The sequence below is a fragment of the Fukomys damarensis genome, unplaced genomic scaffold, assembly GCF_012274545.1.
Source record: "Fukomys damarensis isolate Sample0158 unplaced genomic scaffold, DMR_v1.0_HiC HiC_scaffold_15, whole genome shotgun sequence".
Classification (NCBI taxonomy): domain Eukaryota; kingdom Metazoa; phylum Chordata; class Mammalia; order Rodentia; family Bathyergidae; genus Fukomys; species Fukomys damarensis.
The window spans coordinates 59,503,764-59,528,736 of record NW_022900927.1 but is presented as its reverse complement, the minus strand read 5'-3'; the positions used below and the strand labels follow the sequence as shown (position 1 = coordinate 59,528,736).

Below are 24,973 nucleotides of genomic sequence, written 5' to 3'. Positions count from 1 at the left end.
GCAAGGACAAAAGAAATTGCAAAAGAAAGGAAAGATACTGAAAGAGTTCGTGACAGGTAACCTCAAGCTGCTCAAAATAGCAAAAAATCTTGTAAAATTGAAGGCTGTAAAGATAAGATTAGAGACTTGGGGAATTACCAGGGAATTTTTATAAGGAGCTCCTGAGAAGAAGAATTTGCCACACAGTACAGTCTGTCAGCAGCTAAATAATGTGCGTCTGTAGATCATGCAGCAGAGTCACCCAACTTTTGTCAACAGTTTCGGAGCTCCGGTTCAGGAAGTACCGGCAGTGAGCACTCCGGACCCCGGAACCTCTGCCTCTGTCCCAAGCCTTTTTTTACTACGCCCTGCCTCCTGCCCTCCTGCCTCCACCAGCTCTCCCTTTCCTCTCCTGAGTCTCCAGTATGCCCTCCCCACTGGCGCATTCCCTTCTGAACTTAATCAAGTGTCTCTTACTCTTAAGGGAGGAGAGCGAGAGAGAACCCTCTTCAATCCTGCTCCTTCCCCGGCTATGTCCAAATTTTCTCCTCTTTTTCCTTTCTCTTACTCGAGCCAACTTCTCAAAATATCAGTCTGTATTCACCGTCTCCACTGCTTTTACCCCACAGTCCTCTTTGATCTGGCTTTTTGTCTGCACCGTTCTCCTGGAAAGAGCCCTCTTGTGATCTCTCACAAGCTGCTCTGTTACCAGTTCAAAGGGCCTCTTCCCGCTTCTTCTACGGTCTCCCTACCGTACGTATCCACTGGTTCACGCCCTTATTCCTGAAACTTTTACATTCTCGGCTTCTGAATGACATAGTGTCTCCCTCATCCCCTCCTTCTCTTCTTTTCCTTCCTGCTCTCATAGTGTACTTCAGCCCTCATCTAGAGGTGCTTTGATCCATTCCATAGTTCAGCTACCCATAGCTTCTGATCCCCCAAATCTACAGATGGAGTCTGACCCTTTCCCCAGACTTCAGCCTCCTCTAACTTCCTACTGAAATGTCCTCTCACCATTTCCATAGGACACAACCATATCCAGAAGGGAGCACATTGTCCTTCCCCACGGCACCTCCAAAACCTCTGCCTCCTCCTAAAGTCTGGCTTCCTGACCTTAGCCATCAGTCGCCCAAACCAGAGACTTCATAATCACCCTTGACTCTTGCCTTCCACACTTACATTTAATCAGTAATCAAATCCACCTGGTTTTAACTACTGGCTTTTTTGTTTTGGGTTTGTTTTTTTTTAGTACATGACTGTTCCTACTATAGATTGTCACTCTCTCTCCTATGGTTGTAAACAGGAGCTCCCTAAATAGCTTCCAACTTCCAATTTTACCCCTTCAAAGCCACACTTCAAGCAAGGCATGGTGGCACAGTCCTGTAATCCTAGCACTCTAGGAGGCTGAGACACGAGGATCGTGAGTTTGAGTCCAGCCTTGGCCATTTAGAGACAGCCAGACCCTGTCTCAAAAATTTTAAAAAGGGACTGAAGGTAGAGGTCATTGTAAAGGGCTTGGGTTCAGCCCTCAGTACCATACACACACACACACACACACACACTCACACACACACAATTCAAATAGCTCCTGGAATGTGCTCTCCAAATTGTAGATCCAACCATCACCTTTCCAGACACAAAATGATTTGCCGACTGCCCAGAGCCTCAGAAAGAAGCCCACTTCAGGTCTCACCCTGTTTCCCAGCCGGATTAACAGGAAATATCTTGTTGCTCTTCACTCTTGCTTACACTGCTGCTTTTCTTAGTGCCTTTCTCCAAGCTGCAGTTGATCTATACTATACTCACTCCACCTGCCTCTACCATTTCCTGCGTCCGGGTTAACTCTCAGTCATCACTTAGCAAGTAGCAAAGATGTCACTTTCTCCAAAATGTCTTTCCTCATTCTTGCTTGTATACTTCAGGAGTCTTTTCTATATAGAGCCATCATCATTGCACTTGCTGTATTAAAAACGAAACAACCTATGTATGTGTCTGCCTTCTGCCCAAGCCCTGTTGACTTTGAGTGCCTTTGGGAGAGAGAATGTCCTAATCGCTTTTGAATTCTCAGTGCTTAACAAAGTGTGTGCAACATGGCAAGCACTAAGCCAGTGTTGTTGAATGGTAGGTAGTATAAGTGAATGAAAGGATGAATGGGAGAGTACTGAATAAAGAAGTGAGTGGTAGTGCTTCTCATTGCCCCCATAAATTTTTAGCCTGTCCTAAAAACAAAAGGATCAATTACCTCTAGTTAACGACTAATGAAATCAGATGATCTCCATGCTAGTCACATGATCCTCGCAGTTTCCAAGGGGCTGGCTTTCATCTGTCCTCATCTCCCCATCTGGAAGGTAAAGATAGAACCACAGATTACTGGACAGTGAGCAGGTCTTGGGTCAGTCCGTGCATGCTCCTAACAGAGCGGAGGCGCTGTGGGCACAGCAGTGCGGAGAGCAGAGATCAGGCAGCTGTGCAATCATGGGATCTCTTGTGCTACAACAGGGGGAAGAGTGTCAAGAAATATACACAGAAAGCTCTTTCCTGGAGTCTTTCCCTTCTCTGGACTGGGTTTGTCATACTATTTTGCTCTTGTAAGAGTTTGTTTGTTTGTTTGTTTTGTCATACTAGAGATCAAATGTGGGGCCTTCACACTGAGTTCCATCCCAGCCCTTTTGTTTATTTTGAGGTAGGGTCTTGCTAAGTTTCTGTTTTTCCCAGGCTTCGATCCTCGGGCCCCAACTTCCCAGAGTGGCAGGGTTACATACATGCCTGACTTGTTGTAGCTTTTAATTTCCTATTTACTCTTCTAAGTAAAGAAAATTAAAATTTTATGTTATTAACATGGTTTTTCCCATTTGTTTTTATACTGTGCAAGGCTCCTTTTAAATGCAAATTTTTAAAAATTGAGTTTATTGGTACATTTTAGGTATACAGTACAGTTACATTCATTATTGGGATCTTGTAACTTTACGTGACAGGTCTTGGTTCTCATTTTTTCCCCTTGTCCCTGCCCTCCCTTCACCCCCTTCTCCCCTCCCCATTTACAAACACTTTATTTCCATTTTTACATTTTTTCTTTTTCCTTATTACCTTTCCCCTACCCCTCCCACTTTCCCTATACCTTTAGCCCTTTTCTTCCTATTTAACATTGTCAATTATTTCATTAGGATATTATGTACTATTATAGTTTTTCACACCAGAGAAACTATTCGGTATTTACACATGTGTGACTTATTTATTTCACTTAGGAGTATATCCTCAATATGTATCCATTTTCCTATGAATAAATCTAATTTGTCATTCTTTATGTCTGAGTAGTATTCCATTTTATAGAAAAACCACATCTTTATCCAGTATCTAACTGATGGGCAAATGGGCTGTTTCCAAGTTTTAGCTATTACAAACTGTGCTGCTATAAACATAGGTGCGCATATATCACTGTGATATGATTCTTTTAATTGTTTTGGAAGGATACCCAGCAGAGGGATGGCTGGGTCAAATAGAACCTCTAGTCCCAGCTCTTTGAGATATCTCCATATTGATTTCCATAGTGGTTACACCAGTCTGCACTCCCACCAACAATGGAGAAGGGTTCCTTTCTCCCCACAATCCCACCAACATTTATTATTGTGTGATTTCTTGATAGCAGCCATTCTTTGTGGGATGAGGTGGAATCTCAGTGTTGTTTTCATCTGCATCTCTCGAATGACCAGTGATGTTGAACATTTTTTCATATATTTACTTGCTGCTTTTACTTCTTTGTCTGAGAAATGTCTGTTCATTTTAGATGTCCATTTATGAATTGGGTCTTTATATTTGAGGGGGCTGATTGTTTTGAGTTCTTTATATATTCTCGATAGTAGTCCTTTGAGGAGCAGTCAGTGAAAACTTTTTTCCCACATTGTAGGTTATCTCTTAGTTCTGTTGATGGTTTCTTTTGCAGTACAGAAACTTTTTAATAAGATCCCACTTGATTCTTTTTGCTAGTTCCCGTGTTACTGAGGATTTGTTCATAAAGTCTTTTCCTATGCCAGTCTTCCAGAGTTCTGCTTAACTTATCTTCCAGCAAGTTTAATGTTTCTGTTTTAATATTTAGATCTTTAATCCATTTGGATTTTAATTTAGTGCATGGTGAAAGATAAGGGTCTAGTTTTAATCTTTGGAAGGTTGAGATCCAGTTTTTCCAACACTGTTTATTAAAAAGGCTATCTTTCCTCCAGTGGGGATGGTCAGCTTCTTTATCAAAGATGAGGTAGCTGAGTGCATCTGGAGTTTTTTTGTGTCTTTCAGTATGTTCTACTGATCCTCAGGTCTGTTTATTTGCCAGTACCATGATGTTTTTATCACAGTGGCTTTGTAGTATAGTTTCAAATTGGGAATTGTTATACCCACTGCCATGTGTCTGTTGCCTAGAATGGCTTTTGCTATTCTAGGTCTCTTCTGGTTCCAAATGAAATTTTGGATTCTTTTTTCTAGTTCTGTGAAATACAGTGTTGGAATTTCAATTGGCATTGCATTGAATGTATATAGAAGTTTTGGTAGTATGGCCATTTTCACTATGTTGATTCTTCCTACCCAGGAGCAGGGGACATCTTTCCATTTTCTTATACCCTCTTCAATCTCTTTTTTTCAGAGTGCTGTAGTTTTCAGTGTAGAGGTCTTTTTCATCTTTAAATGCAAATTTTTAAATATGCATCTAACTCCTATGCAGGATCATCAGAATTACACAGTTCAGGTTTTGTGGTTCTTGTCCTAAAGATGCCTTGAGCTGGCCAAAAGACAAACATGAGCCAAAACCAAGGAAGCTGCATGTAAGGAGAACATCCGCAGGCAAGGAGGCAGCCAAGGGAGCCCAAAGGAGCACTCTCCAGAGCAAGGGCTTTGCAGGAAGAGGCAGACCCTGCTAGGCACCTTGGGCCCTGGCTCACTGGCCAGGCCTCCACCAATCTCCTGAACAGTCAGTGCCCAGGCCAGGGCAAGGACTGGGCTGGTTTAGCCAGGGATCTTCTTTCCCTGGAGGTCCATCAGCCCAATCCTTGGCAGAGAGCAGAACCCCAAGAATTTTCAAATCTCTATACTAGGGCAGGCTTGGTGTGTGGATCTGGGTGCCCCTGGCCTGCTGCGCACCCAGTGTACTGTGGTGCTGCTGGCCAGGTGCCATGGACAGGACTGCCCGACCAAAGCCCTCTCTGTGCCGGCACCCTGGCCCCTGCTGGGAGAAGTTGACAACATCTTCAGAGCCAAGCCAAGACCAAGGCAGGAGGTCAGGCAGGACCCGGAACCCATCATGCAGAAGCAGCAAGAAGAAAAGCAAGACCCCATGTGAGCCGAGGTGCCAGGTCCCCAGCACATGCTCTGTAGTCCCCACAGACTCCTCTTATAAAACACGAAGGATGAAAACCAGGAAGGGTCTCAACCATCAAGGAAAATTAACCCTCAAGTCTATGGAGGCCTCATTAAGTGATTTGCCCCAGGCCACAGAGCTAAGTAAATGGCAGAGCTAGGAATAAAACCTACATTTCTTCCCCTACCACACGTGCTGCCTCTTTCAGAGCAGACTATTTCTGGCAAAAACAACATGAAACTAGGAGATTTACAGTGCTGTGTTCTTTAAAAAAAGTAGTTCCTGCAGGCATGTTTTATTTTTAGCAATTTTTCTTTATAGTTTATAAAGCAACTTCATAAACATTATGTCACCGCATCCTAAAAGGCAGGCATGATTGCTATCCTGGCTTTACAGGTGAGGGAAGAGTCACACTGCCAGTAATGAGCAGAGCTGGACCCTGGACCAGGAGCTCTAAATTCCTCTTCTTTTTATTAATCCCCAGGCCCTCAGTAGAAATTGTGAGATGGAGGGTTGGTTAACGGAGACCGGTGAATTGGGAGGGAGAGCTTCCACCTTGAGGGGCAGTCCTCCCTGGAAAACACTTGTCTAGAGTCCGTAATCCACTCTCCTGCAACCTTGGTTGCCATGGCAACTCAACACTTGCTGTGTGACTCCAGTCAGCTCACTGGTTACCTCTGTGCTTCCGTGTTCTCAACTCCAAAACGGGGGTGACAATCATAATAATAATGTGTATTTTTCTAGAATTGAGAATGGAAACCCAGTGTCCAGCCCACCGTCCACTTAGTGAATAGCAATCATGATCATTATATTTATTTGGTGAACTACTTTATATTTTACTTGGTGAAATAAGCTGAGTGAGCCCACGTCAGTATATCTCAACACTGGACATTTATTTGGAGGCAATGACTTGCCCTCCTAAAACAAGAATTGATTATCCTTTAGACAGTGTTAGTACTCATACTACTCATTGGAACCTTCAGAACAGATGTGTGTTAGAAGAGAACATCTGGTTGAGCCCTCTCATTGTTCAATTGAGAAAAATTAAGACCCAAGGAAGTTAAGTGAGTTTTTCCATGCTTGCACAGTTAATTCCTAATAAATCAGGACTCTTAATTTAGTGCTCATTTCTAATGAATATTGCTCCTGTCAAACAAAATGTAACTCTATTACCGTCATTGCTTTGCAGTACTGATGTTTCATCATCTAGGAAGATTATGAAGAACTACATATTCCTTTTATTTTGGTTGTTATAGTTGATCCTGATGATCATCATCGTCATTAAGCTCTGGAAAATGATTTAAATTCATTTGTGTCCCTTGTACACGTAAAATGAAGTCTATACCAGTATTATTTTCACAGTATGTTCTCTTTTTTCTGCCGGATAGGAAATATTTTTGAGCCATATGGGATCCTAATTCTCTGAATGCTTTTAGATTATCAGATGTCTCAACTGACAGTCCTGGATGGAAATCAAATAATGAGAATTTGCAAAACTGAAAAAAATTAAGAACATTTTGGTGTTGTGGTGTACCGGCAATTCCATCTTTATCTCTCCTTCAATTAGAGGGGAAAAGTGTATTAGGCATCCTGCATATTTGAACTTCCTTCTTAAACTTTTCAGTTCTTTTCCCCAAAACTTAGTTATCTCAGTGATCTTTAAACTGTATGTTTTTGTGAATCTGTGCTTCATTTTTTAACTTGTGCATTCATTTTTCCAAGCTTTTATTTTACTCAGTACTTAGCAAACAGGTGTTGGGGGATGCAAAGATGCTGAAGGCACAGTTCTTTCTCCCAAGAAGTTTGCTGTCCAGTGGAGGAGATGGAATGATGATACCAAGTAGAATGAAACAGGAGCCCCTGTGGCTGTTTACTGCCTGCAGGGCGTAGATGAGACGTACCCACGCTTAATAATGCACAGTGTATGCTTCTATGAAGGACTTCATGGTGGCTTTAGTACCAGTTGAATATTTGAGTCATCTTTCTTTGGGTTGAAAAACTAGACAAGTGGACACTTAATAACATTCTCTATGAGTAGGGATGCCTTTCCCTTTCGGTTGGATGATACTATTCAGTGAAGAAAATGGTGTAAGAAAAAAATGAGAGTATCCTGCCTGGTATAGATGCAAAACCAGGGCTGGGGATTTAGCTCAGTGGTTTTCGCTGCCTGCCTTGCAAGGGCAAGGTCCCGAGTTCGTTCCCCGGTACAAAAAAAAAAAAAAAAAAAAAAAACGTAATGAGAAATTAATGTTCCACCAAGGGGCAAGGGTATTTCTATGCCTTGTACATGATTTTCTTCCGGACTTAACCCAGGGCTAAGCTGTATGACTCGCTCAAAAGGTTCTTTGTCTTGGCCTTGCTCGGTTTTCAGTTTCATCGCTCAGGTGGGCAGCCTGCTGCTTGCCTGCCCAGAGTGACCATCGCCTCACACCTCAGCCAGGGATGGGGGGAAAACCAGCTTTCCCACCACCAAACTTTAAAAATTAATTGACCCAAGAGAAAGTCTTCGTGGGAGGGGAAGTATTTTTTTATATATCCTAAAGACATCTCAAAAGGTGTCTGAAACACCAAGACCAAAACTAAACATGGGAGAAAGTTATGGATCCCACCGGTCAACTTTCAGTGGAGGTTTTAACTTCCACTGCCCACCCAAGGCATCCAGATTACCCAGGGCATGGACAGAGACCAGGGCATCTCACATTAAGACCAGAGTCACACATTAAGGCCAAGCTAAAGTACTTTCAGATGTGCTCACTGCTTCCACCCTGATAAGATTATAATGAGTCTGGATTTCCAGAGTAAATTTTTTCCCTGTAGGATACCAGACTTTGTGAGGTACTTCCTGCAGCACTGTGACTTCATACAGTCTCTAGATGTCTGTCATCTCCAACCGCAAACTGAAAATGACTCCAGATTTAAAATCTGTCAACCCCATGATAACTTCAGAAATTTCATATCCAGTGAGTGTTAACAGAATACAATATCCAGAGGAAAGAAATTCTTTCAAGAATGTTTTATAAGATTTCACAATTTCAAGTCAAAATTAAGAGAAGCAATGCTAAAAATTGACATACACCTACACACCAACTTAGCTCTGATAGCTTTTATTCTTCTAATATCCTGTCTCTGCTATTACTTATATTCTCACCCTCCCATCTATGTGAGGTAAACAGTAAACATCATTTTGCCTCCATAATGGCCTCTATTACATGCCAGGGTACACAACCCCATCATTACTTTTACTGAAAGATAAACATGGGTCTGAACAACTTAAATGTAAAAGATAGAAAGAGCAGCCGGACGTGGTGGCACACACCTGTAATCCCAGCTCTCAGGAGGCTGAGGCAGGAGGATCCCTGTGAGTTTGAGACCAGCCTGGGCTACATAGTGAGTTCCAGATCAGTCTCAACTACATACATAGTGAGACCCTGTCTCAGGACAAAAAAATTTGCTTCCTTATATCCAATGTAGATATCTGTCACTTATGGTCAGAAGACTGTGGACCAACCTTTGACATCTAGTTTGAACAGTATACCAACCCATCCTGAGGGAAATCAACAGAACTTCTTGTAGGCACAGGAAGGTAGCAGGTGAATTTACCCTTTTTATCAGAAAAGCAAAAGCTTTTCCAGATATTTCCCAATGAAATTCTGTCACACATCCAAACACATTTTAAAGGGAGGCTGAGAACATTTCACACATCCAGCCTCTCTAACTGAAGGTAGCAAGGGAGAAGGGACTCAGTCTGCCAAGACCATTTGCGAGGGCTGTGAAGTAGGGACATTTTCAGTATAATGGGTACTGCTGAAACTTTATCCACAGTTGCATACACTGAGAATATTTATCAAAACTGTTCTGATATGGGGCCGGGGATTTAGCTCAGTGGTTCCACCACCTGCCTTGCAAGTGCAAGGACCTGAGTTCGATCTCCAATACTGAAAAAAAAAATCTGATTTTTTACCTTCTCCATCTGACTTTTCTCATTGATTCAAATAAAAGAGTATATTCACTTGGATACTTGGAGGTCCCCTGGCCCTCCAAAAGGTCATTTTATCATGATTCCTTCAGACTTTAGACATTTTGATTGTTGTCAACTTCCATATTACTCCATTTTTCTATCCATTCTTCATAGCAAGTGCACTCAAAAATGCAAATTAACCTACATCCTTCAATGTTTCCCATTGCCCTCAGAAAAATCAAATTGGGGTCATTGGTCTCTGCATTATCCACGTCTTACTTTCCCCTCAGCTACTGAATTCTACTCCTAAGTTATTGGGGCTGAACTTTAAGCATGGCTCTTTGTTAGGAGACACCATCATCCTTAAATCCATCTCTCTGGTGAATTAGCGAATTGTGTTTTTGACTGACCTACCAGTTCCCAGAGGACCACGTAATGCACCTTCGTCACCACAGGCCACTGAGCCCGGACTGCCCTCTCAGGAGCCCCGAGTCCCTCTCCTCCCTCCAGGTGCTGGCACACTCAGTGAAGGCCACAGCCCTGCATTCATTCCCAGGCACTCTCATCTTCAGCCGTTTCTAGACATCCTCTCTTAAATCAGGCTTTGAAAGAGACCTAAAGGAAAATTGAGCCGTGCCACTCACCCCAAGAGCCTCATTTTCCCAATTGCTCAGTCAGGTGCTTTGACAAGGCTTTGCAGAAAAGCTGGCTCCCTCACACCAACCTGACGCCATCCTGTTACATCCTCGCTCCCAGCGTAGACAGAGCATGGAACGTGGCAGGGTGCACAGGACACTAGTCAAAGGCACCTTCAGCCGCTTCGTTAATATGCTTGGCTCCAGGTTACTACACTGAAGTAATTTGAAAAGAGAACTAACTGCTTGACCTTTCAGAAGGTAAACAATTTATTTAAAATAGTCTGTTACAGAAACTACGGCAGTCACCCTCAGTGATCTGTCAGCATGTGTATATGGCTGTGTATGTGTGGAAAACAGTGGCACGGGAGCGACTTCTGAGCAATGTCACACATCCCTGGACGGGAATCTCCATCCAGCAAATGCCCGCTGCTAAACATTTGGTTCTCTTGTTGGTGTGAAGGAAGCATCGTCTCCGAGTCTGACCCACTAAAACACTGACCCCAGATCCATCATACGGACTGTGGCTAAACCTAAGTGGCTTCATGTACCTGTGACTCAGTTTCCAGTAAAATGGAGACGATACCACCTATCTCAAAGATTCCTACAGGGGCAAAGCACTCGGTACGTGGTGAACACTTAATGCCTGTTGGTAACAGTCATCTTTTCAGGCAGTTTTTCCTGCCTCCTCGAGTGTGGCTATGTTGGCCATGCCCAGTGGCCTCTCCCAAGAGGGTCACTTCCTGTTGGTGCTCTGCAGTGCCAGGGAGAGCATTTGCAGAGGCACTGGTTGGAAACACCCAGACGCCATGTTCCTCCCCTGCAAAGAGCAGGGTGTCCAGGTTAACCTAATTGCTGCTCACTTTTCTCTTGTGAGGCACTGGGAAATGTTCAGCATACTAGCTAGAAGAATAAAATGCAAATACCTGCCAAGATTATGTACAGCCTACTCAAGGAAAAGAAGTTGTTTTTTTTTTTTTTTTAAACTTCACAGCTTGTGATGGGAAAAGGACACAGGACAGCTGCTAACTGTTTTCCTTTCATCTCCGCTTTTGGCGTGTTCTTCTAATGGCGCCCCTGCAACACTCGGTCTGTGTCACAGTGGGGGCTGAAAGAGTAGAATCGAGGTGTCCCCCAAACCCCGGCCCCACCCCCTGCTCGGTTTGGCTGCTGGGAAAGGGCATTTAAAGCATTTAATATCTGCCCTACCCCTTTGGGGATGGTGTGAACCCAGCTAGACACCACACTTCAAAAGCAGTGTTAGAGCTTTGCAGTTCATTGGGGAACATTTAAGCTGGAAAGGCCCCCAGTCTGGGCAGCCAGCAGCTGCCAGCCCTGATTCTGTGAATCAGTGAGCAGAGAGGTCGGAGCGCTTACCGGATTCTTTCCAAGGATGGAGATCCATTGTTCCTTGAATGCCATGAAACCAAATATAAACTATATTGGAACACTTGCCTTCATATGAATTTCATATAGCTCTTAGGCAAAAATATAAACGGCTTAGGTCTAGCCATGTTTTTGTAACTGAACCTTTCTCACCTACACTGATGCCACTGGAGGTGGTGTGAGTTAAAGTATGTGAAAGGCTCCTGCCAGCGGTGGGTGCAAGTTATTTAAGTACCTAATGCAGGGAGATGTTGTGAGAATTAAATAAGGCAGTATTTGTAAGGCCTTTAGAACAGTGTCTGGCACAGAGTAAGAATTCAATGTGTGCAACTTACACTCACTTGGCAAGATTTATCATTGGTATGAAAGTTGAAAAAAGACAGCGAGCATTCACAGATGTACATAGACACAAGCATTCAGAGGATATATATAGATGTAGAGATAATATCTATCTATAATACATATACAGAGGGGGGTATTTTTGAATACATGCTTTGAAGTGTGGTGTCTAGCTGGGTTTATACCGTTCCCAAAAGAGTAGGACAGATATTGTAAGTGCTTTAAATGCTCTAAATAATCTTTCCTAGCAGCTGAGTCTGATCAGGGCATGAGGATGGAGAAGGGGAACCCCGTCCTATTATTTCAGCTCCCATTTCTTGCTTTTTTAATCTATCAATTGTCTACCTATCTATTATCTATCTAGATATAGATCCAGAGAAAAGTATGAGCATACCAGTAAGTTTAAGCCTAATAGAATGAAAAGCAGTGTTTTATATTTAAGGGCCCATTAGAAATAGCACAGCTACTTATTGAAATAATTTCTCAGGAATGCCTGCACTAATGGCCCTGCCTCTCAGAGCTATCACATGAAAGAAGTTCTAGTTTCATAACATTAGTATTCTATCACGTTCCCTCCACATGCCATATCATATCAAATGCTTGGCAACATTTAGCGACCAGAGCAAGCTGGTTTCTTCTTAATACCAGCTTGAGTTAGGTGGTGTTATTTCTTCTTGCTCTTCCTTCAGCCAAGACTGAAAAGATTAAGAAGATACTGTTGACGGAGGGAAACTGCTTTTGCTCTATAATTAACTCAATTAGATTCTTCTCCACAATTTGTGTGGCCATAAATATTTAAAGTACTATAGCTGTGCACAAAATATTAGGTAATTGTTCTTCACTCCATGATTTAAGAAAGCAATAAGGACCTCCTGAATTAGTCGTCTCGTGTCAGTAAAAGAACAGCTGTTATGAAAACATTGTCTTGGGCCTTTTAATCATCTAGTAAATTACTAACCAAACAACTTTATAAATGATTGTGCAGTGTGCCTGGTGAGGTGCTCAGAAAATAATTTATCAATTGAACTTGTCATTTTCATAACATAGATGTATAACCCTGTAGTAAAGACACACTAGTGAAAGTAGAACGAGGTTTAGTTTGCTTTGATGACTGAAAAATTAGAAGAGAATTTCCTAAGATGCTAAACTAATGTTCACAAACCTTTGACCAAGAAGCACATAAATAATTCTATCTGGAAAATGACTCATGAGTGTTTTTTCCCTGCCCCATTTTTGCCCTGTCTGTGTAACATGACCAGAGTTCCCAATGTCTATAGCAGTAGGCTAGCACCCATAGAACTACCAATAGTTGTACAGTGATAAAAATGTTCTAAATCTGAGGGGTCCGGTATGGTGGCCACCAGACACATGTGGCAGAGGAGCACTTGAAATCAAGATTGAAAAGAATCGAGCAAGTTTGGCAACCAAGAGGTCATTCTCAACATTTCACAGAGCATTCTGTGGAGTTAGTGGAAGATAGAAGGGTTTTACAGTGTGTGGAGGAGTAAACGAAAGATGAAGTAGAGACAGCAGGTGTCCTGGGAGGTGAGGAGGTGGAGAGAACACTGGAGTGGGTGGTGAAGCAGAAGTCAGGCACGAACACCAGTGATCTGGTTGTCATGTGGACAATGAATGGAGGAGGGAGAAGGCTGGGATTTCTGCTCAGCCTTTATTAGGAATAAAGAAGTCAGGCTGAAAGTCTGTAACATTTAGTAAAGACAAATGATAAAGTGAGGATAAATTCCAACTCTCTAGGAAGAACGGGAATGTTTGTGGTCCTCTGGTGTAAACATTTACCCAAGTACAAAAGAAATGGTTATGCGGCTTGAAATATTAGATTTTTCTCTGGAAAGCTGTAGAATTTATAATGCTGCAAAAATACGATATTCTGTAATTTTCTTTGGTAGAAATGTTATAGTCATAATCTCAAGATCTATTTGTCAAAAAGATACATTGTCCGTAATCATTTCCTAACACAACTTTAAGTTACAAAGTCTGAAACACCAAAAATGTAATTTCAAAATACAATCTACACTTACACATAATGACACTAATCAAGAGTCAAATATGACTGGAATCATAGCGTGTTTGAACTGAATGCACATCATGGGTGAGACCTGCACAGCTGCAAAAGAAGACCTGACTCATCCAGGTTTACCATGACCCAAACTCGGGTCTTTTGACCCCAGCACCCTCGCCTGCCCAATGACCTCTGCATACTTGGTTATCCTTGTATATTAGAAAAAGAGGAAGAGGTAGACGATGTCTTTTTATTACTGATTTTTCATCAACACATAATAATTGCACATATTCATGGGGTATAGTGTGATGCTTCCACACGTGTATATATTGTGTAATGAACAGACCAGAATGATCAGCAAAATAAAAATTTCTAACCATGTGCTTCATTGGAAACAGTGGTCCCTTTTCTTCGCGTTTCCCGGTTAGCATCACTTGCCCTTGGGTACATTCTCACAAATTGCATTTTGCTGCCCATTCTTTTCACGTTTTCCAAAAGTAGTAATCCTCCTGCATGCTGCGACATTTGACTCAATCACAAAATGTTTTTAGGTCTTTAACACCTTCTTTAAAAATGTCTAACTTCCCTACAAGTCTTCTAGAAATCTCCTTCTTGAAGAAAGAAAAGATAGTATAGAATGGCTTAAGGAAAGACCAGTGGTCTATGTCAATTTAATTGCTGAAATCAACTCAGTATTTAAATATGGGCATCAAAGTTCAGGATTACCTGGAGGTTGTAGCTTCTTTCGACTGTAGATCCTGGTGTACTTCATATTTGTACAGAAAATCTAGGCCCTATATTTTGCATGAGCTGAAGGTGTGGGCTGGTAATTTAGTATATGAGAAAACTGATAATGCTGTAGTAAACAGATGGTCAGAGGTCTTTTTTTTGAGGGCCAGTTACTCCTTTCAAAATATACCCCAAAAAGTTAAAGTCAGAATAGATATCACATATCCTGCTCAGGCCACCGTAATCCATGTTTGGAAATAATAAGGCTTTCTCAGAATGAAGTCATTTATATTCTCAGCCATGCTGTATTGTGTGCACTCAGTAATTTCTTGAGAGCAGTGTTTCCTGTGGCATATTGCCAAGCCTGGCTTTATTTGTTTTTCATTAGGCTTTTCATTATCAGGCTTCTGTATACCTGGACCGTTCTGCTTCCTCTGAGGTGGCTGGTGTAGCTTAAGCATAGAAATGATGCCACGGGTGGGTGGAATGCTTTTGTCCAGTCAATGCCCATTATAAATCCCTAGTTATGGAAGCGTTCCAGTGGCTTTAATCTATATAAGAACATTCAATTATCCATTTGTGATGCAGTCTGATATTAAGCTGTTTGCATCCGTCTACTCTGTCTCTTTCCAGAATAGGCATTAGTCTTACTTTACCCTGTACTAGGCCTGCCCCTACACATTTCTTATTTCAAGAAAAGGTATCTACATCTACCTCCTGCCCTGGCCTGGCACCTGGGCAGAGCCTGCATTTCCCCGTCATTTGACACATTCAGTCTCCAACTCAAACTTTTGATAGCTCTCAAATCTACCCACTTCCTTCTGCTCCCATGACTACTCCCTTAATCTAAGGCTACATCATCTCTAGAGCAACTGCAGCAGCCTCCTTGTGGTCTGCATGGACCGTGGATGACCCTTTCCAGTTCATTTTCATATCCTTTGACTATCTACCATTACCCGCTGCTCTCCATAGACACAAGTCCTGCCCCTTCCCCTCAGCCATGTTAGTACACATGAATAGGACAGTTTCATTTCTCCAGCAAGGCAGTGATCCAAATTCTTAAATTTCTATACACTTCTCACTTTTTAATATTGTATTTTTATTTTTTAAATTTACATATAATATTTATGGTGTGCAGTATAATAATTTGATATATGTGTGCAGGGTATAATATTCAGATCAGGATAATTAGCATTTCTGTCTCCTCATCAAATGCATATGTCTTCTGCACACATTAAAAGAGACTTTAAACTCTTCTAGTTATTTTGAAAAAATATAACATTGTTTGAGGCTATAGTTACCCGACTGTGCTGTAGAACATTAGATTGAATTTCTTCCATCTGACTCCATTTGGTGCCCATTATCCAATCTCTCCACTTCCCCTCCTCCCTGTCCTTCCTGGCCTTGTGATCGCTGTTTTACAATCTGCTTCCATGACATCATCTTTCTTTAGTTTCCGTGAACAAGTGAGATCATGCAGTCTTTGTCTTTCTGTGCTTAGTTTATTTCACATGACATTATTAGACTTGTCAATTTAAAGAGAAACTGAAGCTTACACACTCTGAAAGTCTCAAACTTAGGGGCAAAATGATCAGTATGTAAATTTCTGTATTCAAATATTAACCAGAGTTTTAAAATAATTATTGAAATCTGAGACTTTCAGGGCTAGACTAGTCCTCAGGGCTCACCTTCATCATTTTATAGATTTTAAAAAATTAAGTTTTAGTCACAGAAACCAAAATGATCTTTCCAAGTTTAGAATCTGATCATATAATTCTTTTCTTATAACCTGTTGATAGCGTCACATCATGGTCAAAATGCAGTCTAAACCCTTGAGCATGGCTTCCAGTATCTGTGTAGCCTGGTTCCTGCTTATCTTCTCAGCCTTACCTTTTTCTCTTCTCCCAAATTATCCTATAACACGATGTTTCCAAGTGCACTGTTTTTCTTACAGGTTATTGCAAATAATTTCTTTAGTTCTTCCACTTGGGGGTCCTGACCACACTTCCTATACCATTGGCTCGAAAAACCAGCTCATAGCCCCTTTGGACTTCCAGACGTCACCATCAGTGCCCTTCATGCCATTCTGACTGTTTTGAACAAATCACTTTTGCCTCCGGGCTAGAAGTCACAGGCAGGGACCTGCATCTTATTCATTGTTTTTTCCCCCCATATCTTGAATAGGAATCTGGAAATATTTTAAAATTAATTATCCTGAAGTTTAACCTGTCCAATACATGCCAATTTTTGTTTCTGTCAGCCCACCTCACAAAACCTGTTTTCAGATTACTTTTTAAAAGCTGGTTTATTCACACTAATGTGGAGGTCACTGACAATCTTAAATAGCAAGTCATCCAAGAAGTGTTTAAATTCCTCAGTAACAGAATTCTACCACAGGAATTAATCTCCAGTGCACATGATCCAGCCATAAATAGTAAGATTTGCGGGGAGAGGGAAGTTCCTATGGCCTTCTAATCAGTGGCCGAGGTGGCCCAGTCTGCCTTCACCTTCATGGAATAATGACTGTATGTCATTGTTTACACGAATCGGAACATTTGTTGGTTGTTTATTATTTCCTGCAGTGTGAATGTTTGTTTTATCCTGTAATGTTTCTTGGTTTTGTTTCAGGGAAGCAATGTTATGGAAGATCAGGATCTGTTGGAAATTGGAATCCTTAATTCTGGGCACAGACAGAGAATTCTGCAGGCCATCCAGCTACTTCCAAAGGTATGCAGTGCTCTCTTGCCCTAGTCCTGTACAGTTGGTTCCTATGGTTCTAAGTTCAGGCATGCAAGGAATGTTAATATGCAAGTACAATATTTCTGTATAATCATGCAGCCCACAGGGGCAAGCCTTCCTAAGTCCTACTGCACATTCAAACACATTAGTCTAGGGCCAGGGATTTAGCTCAGTGGTTCTGCCACCTGCTTCACAAGCACAAGGACCTGAGTTCCATCCCTGGTACAAAAAAAAAAGACAACAACAACAAAAAAAACCAGACACATTAGACTTCTGTGGCTTCACTTGTCTTTCAGTTAACCTAGAAAGACATAATATAGGAAACACTGCTGACCAATAGAGCAGCTTTAGAATTTCTCTTCCGTGAGAGTCTTAGTGCAAGTGTACAGATTTCTCCTAGCCTCCACGTGCAGCGCAAGTTCAAGAACATGAGATTCGTATTGAGTGTATGTAGGAATGTCCCTGGTTTAAAGCTTTATGCCACCTGAGAAGCAATATCTCTTATAACAACTCCGTAGACCTGGTCTCTAGGGTCCCTACAAGGGACCTGCCTGATTACAAGTCATCACCCAGGAAGGTCTGCAGTGTCCCATCCCCACCATGCATTTATGGTTCCTAGGTCGATCTTCCCAGTACAGATGCAATTTGCCAGTAAAGCATCATTTTTTTTTTACTGTAAGCTGTGCGTTACCTAGCAACAGAGTTGACCTTCTGTTTGCAGATACAATTTTAAAGGAAGAGGTAGGATGTGAGTACTAGTCTTTCAAGATAAGTGGGATTTTAGTTGGAAGGAATGGGAAAGGCATTTCAGGCCAGCAGCAACCGTATAATTACAGGTATAGTCCAGGCAACAAGCTGCTGGAATCATTAGGGAAATAATTAGTAATGTAAAACCTGGTGGGATTTGCACAACAGCGGGCATGTACTTCATGCCCGTGAACTTACATTAAAAATGCTAAGATGGTAACTATGTTGCATGTATCTCACTACAATCTTAAGAATAATAAAAAAGTTGAAGAAGAAAATCCAGTGTGATTAAAACCGTTAGAGACTAGAACAGTGGAGTCAGAGATAAAACAGAAAAGGTAGATTGGGTCAGTTTGTGTCAGGCTAAGGAATCTGAAATTCCGTCTGTAGCCCCCAGGGAATGGACGTGGCTGGACTGCTTAATGCTGATTAGTTCTGGGTCAGCTTACAAGAGCAGTGAGAAGCCGGGAAAGTTGAAGCAGGGGTCATTCAGTTGGGGGACAAGATTGGAGGCAGAGGAAGAGGTGGGATGGTGTCGGGGGCACCAGATACAGGAGATTATCCTATGTTGTGTGCTCTCATCTTCTTTCTTAGGAAGTTATAATTTTTACCTCTCAGTGTGGAAGGAAATTTGCTAAGGAAGTTACTGGATAAAATTTTCCAACTGACAGCAAACTGAGTTTCTGCTGATAGAAACTTAACACCTTAAAATCTTAACACCTTGCTCAACACCAGCAAATTCAAGGGAGGTCAGGCGTATCAAAGAATTTAATCACGCAATTTTCTACATTGAAAAAAAAAAGAAAATGTCCTTAGAACTGATTTCCAAAGTGATTTCTATGAGCACATTGTTCGGCTCCTGACCTTTGTAACTTTGTTTAAAACATGACTCCCTTAGCAGGTTTCCTCCTCACTTTCAGCACACCTGTCCGCGGCCTCAGGTCAGGGTCAGAATGAAGTGTAAACCCCTGTATCTCCAGCCTCTGGCACAGTACCAGAGCCGCAAAGTGCGGCACTCGGTGAGCCGGGAAGTGCTTGTCCTGTCACAGTGCTCCCTGTTATTTAAAGTTCGAGGCTGACGGCATCGTATCACTCGCTTTGGGAGGCTCCACCTAGAATAACCCACTTCACACACCTTGGCAGCCGTCCACCTTGTCCAAACCCCACCACCTGTGGAAGGACTGCCACGGTGGAGTCAGATCTGCTCCCGGAGGAGAATGCTTGCATCCATTCCTCACTGGTCCTGGCTGGCCTGGACTACTCAGCGCATCTGCCCTCTGTCTAGTGTGCCACAGGGTGTTTCCAGCAATCCATCTACAATGTAAATCAGATTACGATGTTTGAAAACTTCCATTTCTTCACTTCCTTGGCTTACAGAGTCAGCAAACACTGGCCCCTTCCCACCTTGGTGACAGCACCCGTCACTCTTCCCTGCCACGCTATGGTCAGCTGTCTTTCATTTTGTCGTCGTTGGTTTGATTCTGTTTGTTGTTATCATTATGGTTGTGGTGGTGGTGGTGGTGGTGGTTTTGAGACAAGGTTTTCCTACGTAGTTCAGCCTGGCCTTACAGTGATCCTCCTGCCTCAGCCTCCAGAGTGCTGGGATTACACTGTGCACCACCACACCCAGCTCTTTTTGTCTTTTTTACAAGAACTTTCAATATTAGTCTCTCTTCATGGCAAGCTCTTCCTTCAGATTTTAATACTTTCCCAACTCTGCTTAGATATTGTCCCTTCATAAAGGCTTCATGAGCTAAAAGTCACACCTTCACCAGCTGTCACTGTACTTGATAGTGACCTGCTTTATTTTTCTTCATAGCACTTATGATTAACTGGTTATATTATTTGTTTGTTCTTTTTTTTTTTTTTCTATCTTAGCCGGAGGTGGCAAGGTCCAGGAGTTCAGGAGTCTTGACTTTCTCGCTCCCCTCTACTCTCCAGCTCCTAGAACAGTGTTTGAAACATAGTAGCTGACCAAGAAATATTTGTAGAACAAGGGAGCACACTGACCCCTAGTCTTAGATTTTATGGTCTGATGCTTGGCCCCGTCTAAAAGTTAAAAATATTCTACCGCTTGTGTTTTATAAGCATCCTAAGGGCAGAGACAATTCAGTATCTTTGAATTATCCTTTCTGTTTAGCCCAGTGTGTGGGCGTTAAAAGAATGAATGAAGGAGCGATTGAATTAGATGAATATTTTCCGCAAATGTCATTCAAGTGTTTTCATAAGAGTCAGAATGCCTCAAATTTTATGATGAGTCTCTGACCCTGAATATGCAGTTTCACAGTAAGAAAACAAAAGACAGAACCTGGAATATTTGGAGAACAAATGGAGTGTTTATTTTTAAGACAAAATATCACTCCCATCGGGGGAAACAATGCAGTAAAAACAATAGAAATGAAGCGAAGCTTCTCTCAAGAGGCCGGTACGCAGGAACTTTCTCTGCACGCAGAGGAGGAGAGGCTAGTGAGGATGTCCAGGCACGTCCGAGCAGCACAGAGAGAAGGCCGTCATGCAGCACAGCCACGCTTTGCCGTCTTAGCTCACAAGCACGGTCTCCCGACGGCCAGCGCACTCAGCACTCCGACTTTGCCCTGACAGGAAATGGGCTAGACGGCTCTTCCTTTTGTGTATACAGTTTTGACCATCAGGATATCTGTGTTCTCTACCTATTAAGAAATGTTCCGTGATTACTGCCTGAGATGGCTTAATGAGCATATTTTGTTTTGCAGTTGGTGAGATTGTTCCTAAACAGAGCAAGTGCGGTTTTCTGAGAACAATTTTGATTCCTTAGCACACCTCAAAGCGTGTTTTGTTTGTATTTGTTGTTTCAAGTTTCAGAGAAAAAAGTTCCTTCTTTGGTAATGTGTTTTTTTTTCTCCCTGCAAAATGTCCTTTTAATATTAAAATAGACACCAATGCGAAGATCTGCATAACGTCAAATACATTTGATACATTCAGTGCGTATAATACATTAGGTGTACCCCAAGCACATATATCTGTAGAATAGTCATCTCGGGGTTTTCTCCACCTTAGTGCAATGGTTTCCCTCTGTATTTCACATTGCTTGACCCGGAGTAAGGTCTGTCAGTAGTCATACAGCATCCACTTTCTTAACCAATCCCAACTCAGTCTTTTCTCGGGTCTTAAAGTTTCCTTAGACTTCTGCAACGTTAAACTGCATCCTTCCCCCCACCCTGCCAAAAGTACCTTGGGAAAACAGATTGCTTTGTACTCTCCTAGAAATTGTAAGCATGCCATGCTTTTTCTGTCCATTAGACACAGAGAAAGTATCTGCTTGCTTATTTACAACATATAGCATCCCTTTCCCAAGGAAGAACTGCATGGGTTTAAAACCTTTGGGTAATCCTCTAATTTTCCTTTTCAAAAGATATGCTTACCTTTTTTAAAGGGCATAATCACTTTTGTTCCTTGACAGTATAATACCTGAAGGTCAGGTGTTCAAAGGATTTTCATTTTAAACATTTAGAGGACTTTGTGTCAAGGTGTACATCGTAATTTTCTTAGTATCTGTCATCCTGAATTGAAAATATATTTTAGCATACTTTTATATTATATACGCTATCTTTCAGCATTTTCTATTCTAATGTTTTCCTGCCTGATACCATCTGTGACCTATTTAGAGGTGATCTGTTGTTCTCGGCTCTCTTCCTCTGTTCCCATTCATCCTTCAGTCTGGTGGGGTCCCACGTGCTCCTTTGCTGCCACCTGCACGCAGGCCTGGTGCAAGCAGGGTGGAGGTTCCAAGTACCCCTTTCTAGCGCCCCTTATGATGACTTCAGTGGTATCGGTAACATGGGCAGCCAGTAACATTGCTTTCTTTTAGCTCCCACAAGACCTGTTGCTCTCTGTACTCCTCTCTTTTGCCTACTACTACTTTAAACTACTTCTTCAATTAAATCAAAATTCAAACTCAGAAATATTTGATGACTGAAAAAATGCTGTGATCATAGGCCTCTTCATCATAGTGCACTTTCTGATATCCATTGTTTCCTTCATTACTACTGTACTTCTACTTCAGTACATAATGAAATCCAAATTTTAGTTACCCTTTCCTTCTAAGTTCAATTGCATTCAATCAGTATTTGTCAGAGCTACATATTTTTTATCTGTTTTTGTACTTTGATTGGATTAAATTATCCCCTCCCTTCTCCTCACTTTGAAACTTTGGCTTAAAAAAAATAGAGTTCCTTTTTTTCCAGTAGAAAAATAAGATTTTGTATTGCTGCATAACAAATCACCCAAAATACTAGTGGCATATAACACGTATTGTCTCACAGTTGCTGTGGGTCAGGATTCCTAGTCCAGCTTAACTGAGTCCTCCAGGGCCAGTCATCAAAGCTCAAGTTGGAAGCGTCCCATCCTAGCCCACTTGTGTGTAGTGGTGGGCAGGACTCAGTTCCTTGGGGCATTGGGACTGAGCCCTCAAGACCTCACAGCTGTTGACTGAAGACCTCCCTCGGTTCCTCGTCACAAGAGCCCCCCACAGAGCATGAAGCTCACTTCAGTAAGGCCAGCAGGTGAGACGGAGGTCGCAGAAGCAGCACCCGTCCTTTTGCCGTATTCCGTCCATTAGAATCAAGTCAGTAGATCCAGCCCCACCTCGAAGGACGCATTTAAACAAGGATGTGCGTACCAGGAGAAGGATCTCCTTGGCCATCGTACAAGTCCCCTCCTGCAGAAACCCTGTATAGTGGCTCACTGTGCAGTGCAGGTCGCACATGTGCCTCCGGAGTTACAGTGAGAAAACCCATCACCAGTTACAACAGAATATCCATCATCTTTCATTTCTGTGGGCCCCTTCCTGGGACTGTGATATTCACAGTTAGATCCCCGAGAAGGCACATTGGCGAGCACCACTTAAAAGAGAGGCAGATGTCTCAGGTCTGTAGCGTTAGGTATCTTGTGGCTTGATAGGACACCATCCTACAGAAATTGCAGACCTTGGAAATTTGCTAGTTCCACATTCATAGTCTGAATGTCACGGATCTAAGTGATACACACAAATAAGTAACCTCGTAAAGCATCCCAAAATTTTAAAAACATCTTTGTTCTTCATTAGTGCCTCATTCCTGAAAGGAAGATATTTTTGTATTAGGGAAGTGAATTGGCTACATTCTAACAATAATGACAAAGAATAGGGCTTTTGGGGAGGGTTGGTGGGGATTTTTTTGTTACTGAGGAACCCAAGAACAACGTCCTCAGCCCTTTCTATTTTTTTAGTTTTGAGACAATATCTCACTAAGTTATCCAGGCTAACCTCGAACTTGCAATCCTCCTGCCTCGGCCTCCCAAGAGAGGAGTATTATGGATGCGACATTATTGCAATTTAGTTTCCTGTTTAAGATTGTATACTTAAAGATCCCTGTTCTTTTAAGGTTCTTAAAATTAAGATGTTTGTTACATGTAGTCTTAATGGTTTATGTACATGTGTACTTCCTTTAGGGGGAAAGGTAAAACCGATGTAATGTCTTTAGCAGTCTAGAAGGAAGGTTCAGTCTTATTTTCCTGTCGCGTAGAAAAATATGGAAATCCATTCCTATTTCTCCCACTACTTTTCAGAAGGGCAATGGCAAAACATGGGCTACAGACGCAGATGCTCTCTCTCTCACAGTACCTTCTGACAGGGTAACTTTTCTTTCTCCCAGCCCATCTCTCCCTCTCCATCTACCTTCATTCTTTTTACTTCCAAATCTTTTCTTTTTCCACTGGCTGATGTCTTAAAGTTCACAATACCCCATGTTGGCCCTCAACCCTATGGACACCAGTTAAAGATACACTGTAAAGGCCAGGGATGTAACTCAGTAGCAATACACTTGCCTGACAAATACAAGGTCCTGAGTTCAATCCCTGGTACCAAATAAATAAATAAAATGCACTGTAAAATAGTCTCTCACACACACATATATATGCACCATTAACATGGAGGCCCCAAACTACACTAAATACTTGACCAGACTAACTGAGGCCATACAGCAGTCTACTTCCTGTATTTCTGGTCCTTGGTGATTCCCAGGGGTCCATACAAGTTTCATTTAGCTCTGAAAATGTCTTCTTGTTCTAGGATAAAGAGCTATGCTCACTTAGACCAGAGATGGGCACATCTTTTCTGTAAAAAGCCAGACCATAAATATTTTATACTTAACAGATAAAATGTCCCTTGATGCAGTTATTCAACCATGTAGAGTGAAAGCAGCCACAGATGACTTCAAAATGAATGAATGTGGCTGTGTTCCAATAAAACTTTATTAACAAAAACAGCCAGTCAGCCAGATTTGGCCATAGTGTACAGATGCATAACTTATATTAGCAATAAATCTTCAGCTAGACTGAAAGCTTTTCTGTACTTCTGAGACTCTTCTAGAAAGAAAAGAAATTCAGATCAGAAATACAATCCACTGTGTCACACTAATAAAGGGCCCCAGGATGGCCTATAAACTTATTGAAGTCACCCCAGAGATGTGCAACAAAGTTTAGAATTCATATCAAGCAACAGATGAGTGTTCATTGAACACACCTGTACTTCCAGATCTGACCCCCAAACAGAAACTCTCCCTGGGTTATCATAAAGCTTTAACTCTACTTCAAAATCTCATGCCTCAGTGTTCTCTTGTTCTCTCCTTCCTTTTCTTCATGGCGGTTCATTCGTTTCTTATGCTTCATCTGTTTCATGCATTAATATGCTGTAGAATTGTCTTGATCCTCTCCTCTTCTGCCTGCCCATATCCCCCCGGGCACCTCCCTCTGCACACATAGCTTCCACTGTCATCTACCTACACATGGGCAACTCCAAAATGCCGATCCCTAGGCTCGGAGATGTTTCTGCCTTCAGGAAGCTCACATCTGGATATAACACAGAGATTTCCAAATAAACATGTTGGTGCTGAGCTCCACCTTCTTAAAAAATGCCTGGTCTCAAACCAGGCGTGGTGGTGCAGGCCTGTAATCCCAGCACTCGGGAGACTGAGGCAGGAGGAACACTGTGAGTTAGAGACCAGCCTGGGCTACATAGTGAGTTCCAGGTCAGTCTCAACTACATGGTGAGACCCTGTCTCAAAAAACCAAAAAAAAAAAAAAAA

General features: G+C 42.1%; 1 protein-coding gene across 12 annotated transcripts in view; it reads left to right on the top strand.

Moving 5' to 3' along the window:
* The window catches only part of Anks1b (ankyrin repeat and sterile alpha motif domain containing 1B), a 1,036,613-nt gene that overhangs the window by 709,311 nt on the left and 302,329 nt on the right, over positions 1 to 24,973 (top strand). For all 12 annotated transcript variants that reach the window (XM_010629141.3, XM_033763852.1, XM_010629138.3 and 9 more), the window contains one exon: positions 17,016 to 17,114. In XM_010629141.3, the coding sequence (XP_010627443.1) occupies positions 17,016 to 17,114 (99 nt within the window). The remainder of the gene's footprint in view (positions 1 to 17,015; positions 17,115 to 24,973) is intronic.